At 64.5% G+C, this 7,772-nt stretch overlaps 1 protein-coding gene across 5 annotated transcripts in view; it reads left to right on the top strand.

Annotated features, from left to right (window-relative positions):
* The window catches only part of SH3BP2 (SH3 domain binding protein 2), a 34,431-nt gene extending 27,163 nt beyond the window's left edge, over positions 1-7,268 (top strand). For 4 of the 5 annotated variants that reach the window (XM_039838277.1, XM_039838276.1, XM_039838275.1 and 1 more), the window contains exons 8-13: positions 2,469-3,117; positions 4,554-4,737; positions 4,979-5,034; positions 5,406-5,487; positions 6,166-6,225; positions 6,651-7,268. In XM_039838277.1, coding sequence (XP_039694211.1) covers positions 2,469-3,117; positions 4,554-4,737; positions 4,979-5,034; positions 5,406-5,487; positions 6,166-6,225; positions 6,651-6,788 — 1,169 coding nt within the window. In that variant the 3' untranslated portion in view covers positions 6,789-7,268. Of the gene's footprint in view, positions 1-6; positions 887-1,083; positions 1,153-2,468; positions 3,118-4,553; positions 4,738-4,978; positions 5,035-5,405; positions 5,488-6,165; positions 6,226-6,650 lie in introns of those variants that run through there. The other variant, XM_039838279.1, reaches the window with a different exon arrangement.
* The last annotated feature ends 504 nt before the right edge of the window (positions 7,269-7,772 follow it).

Here is a 7,772-nt window from a genome sequence, read left to right as displayed (position 1 = left end):
GCGTGTAAGCCTGTGTGTGTCTCCGAGTGCGTAAGCCTGTGCGTGTGTGTCTCCTGTTGGTAGTTCTCGTTCAGGGTCACGTGGTTTTACCTGCTTGCCCAGGAGGCCCGGCACTTGTAGCAACTCAGAGCTTTGGGCCCCCCCGACCTCGTCCACCCGGGCTCTCCTGGGAGTGAGACAGGGCACTGGCTCAGTCCGTTTGGGTGGCTGCGAGGTCACTGAGGTAGCCCAGCCCCAGCAGGGTGGGGACAGAAGCCACCCGTCCCTTCTAGATGAGGAAACAGGCCCAGAAGGCCAGGCACGCCCAAGGTCATCCTTCGGGGCCCTCCTCATCCTGAGCTCCCGGTTTTCCGTGCAGCAGCGTCCTGCTTGGGCTTGGCCTGGAGTTGACAATGTCCCCCCTCCCCCCACCACCGGCAGGAGCAGGTGGCGATGTGGGCCCTGAGGCCTGGCAGCATCTGGCCAGTCCCGAGGCCGCACTTGGGGCAAGAACCACAGTGGAGTTGGGGAGGGAGGCACCACAGCCCCAGTCCCCACGTTGGTCCTTGTGACCGCGCACGGAATGTGTCTCTGTCTCTAGGTGTCTGCCTGTCTGTCTGTCGTCGTTTCGTGTCCGTCTGTGTGTCTAGCTGTGTGTGTCCACGTCTCTGGTTCCTCGCATTTATCTGCGCCCACCTTCGTGTGTCTGAGTGTCTGCGTGCCCATGCCCACGTCTGTCTGTCTGTCCGCATGTGTATGTACGTCCGGGTCCCCTCCCGGGCTCACCGCCCCCACCCGCCTGCCCTCCCCGCCCTCAGTGACTCTAGCTCGGACACCGACAGCTTCTATGGTGCGGTCGAGCGGCCCGTGGACATCAGCCTGTCACCATACCCCACGGACAGCGAAGGTGAGGCCTTCCCGCGCGCCGCCTCTCCACACCTGGCCCCTGGCAGTGGCGGGGCTGTCCTCCCCTGGGGCCGCCACCTGGGAGGGGAGTCAGGTCTGGCCGTCCTGCCTGCTGTCCCCGCGGCTGCCGCATCCTCAGCCCGGGCTTCCCCGACACAGCAGTGCTCTGAGGCCCCCCCCGCCCCCGTCTGCCCACAGACTACGAGCACGAAGACGAAGACGACTCGTATCTGGAGCCTGACTCCCCTGAGCCTGGGAAGCCGGAGGGTAGGCGGCCCAGGAGGGCCTGGGGCGCGCTGGGGCTGGGAGCAGGGGTTGGGACCTGTCTCCTGGTGGCCTCAGGCTCCACCCTGGGCCTCGATTTCCCTGTTGTGGCCCAAGTGTCCGGAAGAACAGAGCAGATGAGGCGCACGGCTGTCTGGCCCCACCTCTGGGGCGTGGGGACGCAGAGACAGGGCTGGTCCTGGGGCTTGAGAGTGGCAGGAGGGACCCGGAGGAGGAGGCGGGCCCAAGCGGGCTGTGCTCCCTGTGGCTGCCAGCTCTCAACGGGGCTCTGTAGGCCAGAGGGTCACTCATGGCCCCACGCCCACCCCCGCCTCTCGAAGCACGTGGCCTAGCAAGGGACGCAGGCGTGTACCAAGCATCATGTTCACGTGTCACAGAGAAGCGCAGGGCTGGGTGGGGCAGGCCTATGCCTGCCTGTCTGCCACCCCTGCTGGCTGCCCTGTGTCACCACTCACGCTCCTTTCCACTCTCCCTCAAGCGAGCCGGGAGGGCCCAGTGTTCCCGCAAGCCTGCCCGCACACTCCCGGCCCACCCTCCCCGCTTCCCGGGGCCCATGCCGGCCAGGCTTCCCCGTTTCCCCAAGACGCCTCCTATTAGGGTTTCCCGTGGCCTCCCGTTTCCAGATGCAGCTCAGCACCCGTGAGCCACACCTGGCCTGGTGCCTCTCCCCCCGTTCCTCACCTGCCTGTCTGCACCAGCTGCCTCACGTTCTGGGGCAGCCCTGTGCCAGCCCCTCGATACCCCGGGCAGGCCTCGTGCACCCTTTCATCACTCCTGGGCTACACAGCCGGTGTCACTGATGGGCTGTTGAACCTGTTGACATCTCCAGCCGAGATCTCTCTTCTGAACTTCACAGCTCTGCCCCAACAGCCCAGTTGTCCCCTGGACGTTTCGTAGCATCTTAAACTTGTTAGGAGCAAACGCAACTCTCATCTTCCTCCCAGTCTGTTCCTGTCCATCCCCCTCACCTGTCGGTGGGAATGCCAGCCTCCCAGCTGAGGCCAGGTCCCAGGAGTCCTCCTTGCCTCCTCTCTCTCTCATGTCCCCCTCCAGAACCCGATGGCTCCTGCTGTGACACCTAGGTCTCAGGCTGCCTTGTGGAGGATGGATGGGGGTGGGCCCGGACCCCAGGAGGAAGGCTGTCTTGGAAATGCTGAGCATGGGGGCTGTAGGGTGCAGGGGCTATGTGTGGGGTGCCTTGTATATCCACTGGGCCCTGGCATCCATGCAGGAGGAGGAGGGTGGTCAGCCTCCATCAGGTGACACCTGCTTACCAACCAGGTCTCTTCGTTCTGCAGACGCCCTGACCCACCCGCCGGCCTACCCCCCGCCTCCCGTGCCCACCGCCAGGAAGCCAGCCTTGTCTGACGTGCTCCGTGCCCACTCCTTCACCTCCAAGGGCCCGGGCCCTCTGCTGCCACCTCCGCCTCCCAAGCGTGTCCTCCCGGATGCGAGCGTGGCTCCCGAGGACTCTAAGAGGGACTTGCTGGGCCTGAGGCGGGCCGAGCCGGGCCCCAGGGTGCCCGCTGCCTCCCGGAGGATGAGTGACCCCCCGCTGGGCAGCCTGCCTACCTTGCCCCACCTCCGGAAGCCCCCTTGCTTCCACGAGGGCCCCAGCCCAGAGCCCTGGGTCCCCAGCCACGGGGCCAGCTCCACCTGCAGCTCTGCCTGCACGGCCACGGCCGCCTCTAGGAACTGTGACAGGCTCAAGTCCTTTCACCTGTCTCCCCGGGGGCCGCCCACACCCGAGCCCCCACCCGTGCCAGTCACCAAGCCCAAGTTCCTGAAGATCGCTGAAGAGGCCTCCCCGAGGGAGACAGCCAAGACTGGACTCTTTGTGCCCCCCGTGGCCCCCAAGCCTCCTGTGCTCAAGCTACCCATGCCGGAGGCCGCAGTCCGGCCTGCGGTCCTACCCAAGCCGGGGAAGCCGCCCCTTCCCCATCTCCAGTGAGTGTATGGCGCTGGTGCCACTGAGACCCCTCCCTAAGCTGGCGAGTCCCCTGCCAGCACCCTGCTCCCTACCCCTGGCACTCAGCCCATGATGGGCGGCACACAGCCTTGGTGTGGGGACAGGAAGGCTTTGCCGAGGCTGAGTGGCCTTCTTTGCAACTGGCCCAGTGGCACAGGGGGGTGTCCAGTCTTGCCCTTGAGGGGTGTCCAGCCCAGTGGGCGGTGGGCCTGGAGCCCTTGGCTGCCTCGGAGCAGTGGGCGGGGAGGGGCTTTGGGGGCATAGGGCTTCCAGACCCCCTGCCATGCTTAGCGAGAGCATGGGGGGGTGAAGGTGTGACTGGACCCATGGGGCTGACCGCCTGCCCTGGGAGAAGCCGTGTAGGGATGGGAGCTCGGCCCAGAGCCTTCCTGACCCTGCCTGGGGCTCTGGCTGTGTCCCTGGCTCTGGAGCCACCAAGGCTGCCTTTGTGCCCTTCCCGACTAGGCTCTTGCCAGAGTGCGGAGCATGGCGTGACTCACCCCTGAGGCCCACATGAAGTGTTTCTGCTCTGTCGCTGGGCAGTGCCCGTGTGCCCCCCACTTCCGAAGTGTCAGTGCCAGCAGCCTGTGCTCAGAGGTGTTGGGCCCCGCAGCAGTGAGGCTTTGGGAGGCTGCAGGGCGGGGCGCTCAAGCGGGCACTCTAAACCCATGCCCACTGAGCACCCTTGACCGTGGCACCCTTCTCTCCAGGACTGTCGGCACTGCTGCCTATGGGAAGGTGCCTGGGGGGACCCCTCGCCACACCTGTGGCTCTTTTTCACGAGGGGCCATGGGGGTGCAGACTGAGTCTCTGGGCTGCGTGCCGGCTCTGGGCCTGGATCCGGGCGCCACTGTAGGGCGGCGGTACCAGGCCCGCTCGTCCGTAGCACAGCCTCGCCCGCAGCCCACAGCCCCTACCAGGCCTCGGAGGCTTGGGACCACTTGGCCACACACGTGGGGTCTGCCTCTTGGACTCGGCTGTTCATGTCCATCCACAATCTGGCTCCAGGAGGGGCGTGACTTGGCTGAGGTCACAAAGTTGGTCAGTGGCAGAGTTGGGGCTGAGACGCACCCCCTCCCCCAAGCCTGGGGCCTTCTCCAGCACCCAGGGCACTTGTCTGCAGTGTGATGACACCAGAGCTCACGCCTCCAGGAGCCCCCTTGCCCGTGCTGGTGTCAGCCCTGACTCCAGCTCAGGCCTCCAGGTCCCAGGCGGTTCCTGTCGCCCCAGGGCAGCCAGCACGGGCCTCTGGGCTCTGTAGTCATGGGCTGTAACAGCCACAGATCCCATGAGTCCCAGTGCTGAGCTTGATGCGGTCACTTGGTGCATGAGCGGTGTGTGGAAGCAGCAGAGGGACCCTGGCCCCGGCCACGTGAGTGACAGTGGTGTGACTTTCTCTTCCTCCTCCTCCCAGGCGATCGCCCCCCGATGGCCAGAGTTTCAGGAGCTTCTCCTTTGAGAAACCCCGGCTACACTCGCAGACCGACGCCTCGCAGGCCGACGCCTCGCAGGCCGGCGCCTCGCAGGCCGGCACCTCGCAGGCCAGCGCCTCGCAGGCCGATGCTGGTGGGGAAGACTCTGATGAGGACTACGAGAAGGCAAGGCTTAGCGAGAGCCCAGATCCCAGCCATGGGTGGGCGGCCTCAGGGCAGCTGCAGGCCAGCATGGCCCCTCACTGGCCACCTGGAGCCAGGAGCCCCCAGGACCCTGGCATTGAGGGGATGGAACCTGGTGCAGAGCCTGAGATCTTGGCAGAGGCCGGCAGCCGGTGCGTGTGGGCGGGTGCTGGCAGGACCATCATTCGGACCTTGGCACTGACTACGATTGGCCTCTCTCCAGGTGCCGCTGCCCAGCTCGGTCTTTATCAACACCACGGAATCCTTCGAAGTGGAGAGGTCAGTGTGAAGGCCTCTCCGCAAAGCCTGGTTTTTGCCGACGCAAGGTTCCTTGTCTCCCCATCCCCCAGCCCCGTCTTTCTGCCTTTCTGTTCCCCCCACTCACCTTGGTGCTGAGCAGTTGCGGGCACAGGTATACCGCTGAGTGCAGGAAGAACCTAACGAAACAGCAGATGCCACCAGCTCAGTCCCCGTGTTGGCCGGCACCCTGGTGTGGCCCAGGGCTCGGCACGGGCTGGCCCTCACAGACCCCACTGCTCTCGGCACTCGAGGTGCAGGATAGCGGGAGGACTAAAGCCACGCTGAGGAGGGGGCTGGAGGGTCCCCGAGAGCCGGCTGAGGATGGCTCAGCTGGTGACTGTCTTTTTTAGGCTATTCAAAACCACGAGTCCCCGGGGAGAGCCGCAGGACGGACTCTACTGCATCCGGAACTCGTCCACCAAGTCTGGGAAGGTAGGCACTGGGGAGGGTGCCCTGGCAGCCACTCGGCCGAGCAGAGGTCCCCAGGGGACAGCTGTGCTGCTGGGCTCTCCACACACCGGGCTGATAGGCGTGTACACGACCTGACAATTCGTAGATCACATTCCCATGCAGGCTCTTATTTGGCATCTCAGCTGAGTGCCATCCTTGGGGGCTCTGCCTGGCAGCCCCCCTTCCCCATGTCTTCTCAAGAACTAAATGCCATTTTCATACTGGGGGCAGTGGCGGCCACTCTCCAACACTGGCAGACGGACCCAGGAAGGGAGGTCTGGGGAGGAAGGAGAGGCTGCTCAGGGTGGTCGGAATGGCAGGATTTCTGCCAACTCTGCCTCTGCTTCTCCAAGGGTGACTCGCGTGACCTCACTGAGCCTCAGTTTCCCCGTGTGTGTCAGGAGTGGTCCTAAGATAAACCAGACACCTGCGACTGTCATTTAAGTCTCATCAGAAGCCATCTGAGGGCAGGAGCCTCAGGGCGAGGGGCTGCCCTTCTTGACCTTGCTGTCCACGTGCAGGGTGACCCCTCTTTGAGTCACCTCAGAGGGCCACAGGACCCAGCCTTGACGCTGCCCCCTCGGTCCCCAAGGTGTGGCCCCCCAAGGTCAGTGCCGCTCCCAGCCTGTCCTCCACTGCTTCCCGCTTTCGTCCCTGCAGGTTCTGGTCGTCTGGGACGAAGCCTGCAGCAAAGTCAGGAACTACCGCATCTTTGAGAAGGTGAACGGGCTGCCCTGCCTGAGGGCCCTGGGCAGGAGGGGACCCTGGCCCGGGGTGTGGCAGGGGGCAGGACAGAGCCTTGCTAATAGAGCAGTGGATGGGCTGAGATCGGCACCTCTGGACACCCTCCCCTGCCTTCCCCTCTCCCACTGCCTCAGCCTCCCCCATTTCTTTGCTTAGCTCTGTCCTCAGCTGACCCTGGAGAGGGTGGGTGATCAGCCCTACATCCTGGGTTGATTTCTATACCAGGCCTGCATCCTCTGGGCAGAGCTGCGGGGGGAAGGCTGGAACTTGGTCGAGGTAGGCACGGAGCGAGCATGGGGCAGCAGGAGCAGGCTTGACTGTCGTGAGAGCTGACTGTCCTATTTCATAGGGCGGGGCAGGCTGGCCTGGTCTCCCTGACATTTGCCCCCCTTACTCCCCAGGACTCTAAATTCTACCTGGAGAGCGAGGTCCTGTTCGTGAGCGTGGGCAGCCTGGTGGAGCACTATCACACCCACCTACTGCCCAGCCACCAGAGCCTGCTGCTGCAGCACCCCTATGGCTATGCCGGGCCCAGGTGACAACTGCACCTTATGCTACTTGGTAGAGGCGACTGCGGGGCATCACCCCAGGCCACACAGAGGACACTGGCCTGCATTGTAGGAGGAGCAGGAGTGAGCACCCTGCTCTGACCTCAGGCCTCCCCCGACAGACACCTCGTGGCATCTGCCAGGCCAGGCCCCACCCAGCAGGCTGGGTCCTTGGGGCTAGGCCAGGCCCCGAGGACTGGGAGGCTCTCCCATCCCACCCCACCTGGCCTGCCCCACCTCCCAGGAGCTGGAGGTCCCAGGACTGAGCCCTGCCTGGGCTTCGTGGACAGGAGTTCCGGTCCTCCCTCCAGCACACCCACCCTGCACTGGGCTGGGAGCTGGGCAGGGCTGGGATATCTGGGGTTGGGGCAGAGGCTGGCCCCAGGCCCCCCACCGCCAGGACAGCCAAGACACAGGCTCCAGGAGGGGCCTATGCCTCATAATAAAGCACAGATGACGTTTGCCTCGGTGGCCAGGCCTCATTGAGTACCTGCTCTGACATCCGAGAGATGACTTATCACAGCTCAGCTCATGGGAGCCCTAAGAAGTGGCCTCCTTGTCTAATGGCACAGGTTGATAAGTGGCCTGCCCCAGGGCAGAGCCAGTAACTCAGCAGGATGCGGACCCGAGCGGTCTGGGCTCAGAGCTCACACTCCCTAGCACCAGGTTCTGCTGCCACAGGTCAGGTCCAGGGCAGTGGGGCTGCAGAGCTTAAAGGCTCCTGCATCTCCAGCTGGGCCACTTGCTGGATTAGCAAACGGTTACTGGGAGACATCTGGGCAGGAGGTGCACACAGCCTACGCTGTCCAGAGCAGCGGGATGTGCAGCTTGGAACCCAGCCGGGGCCTCCAGGAAGGCTTCTTGGAGGAAGTGACGACTACAGACAGGAGCAAGAAGAGTGGGCCTCGAGTAGGCGGGGACGGTGGTGTCTACATGCCAAGGCCCCAGCCACGCGGCTCAGACCCATCCCTGGGC

The sequence above is a fragment of the Pteropus medius genome, unplaced genomic scaffold, assembly GCF_902729225.1.
Source record: "Pteropus medius unplaced genomic scaffold, Ma_sr-lr_union100, whole genome shotgun sequence".
NCBI lineage: Eukaryota > Metazoa > Chordata > Mammalia > Chiroptera > Pteropodidae > Pteropus > Pteropus medius.
The sequence above is the reverse complement of the archived record's forward strand: the minus strand, read 5'-3'. Positions and strand labels throughout refer to the sequence as shown.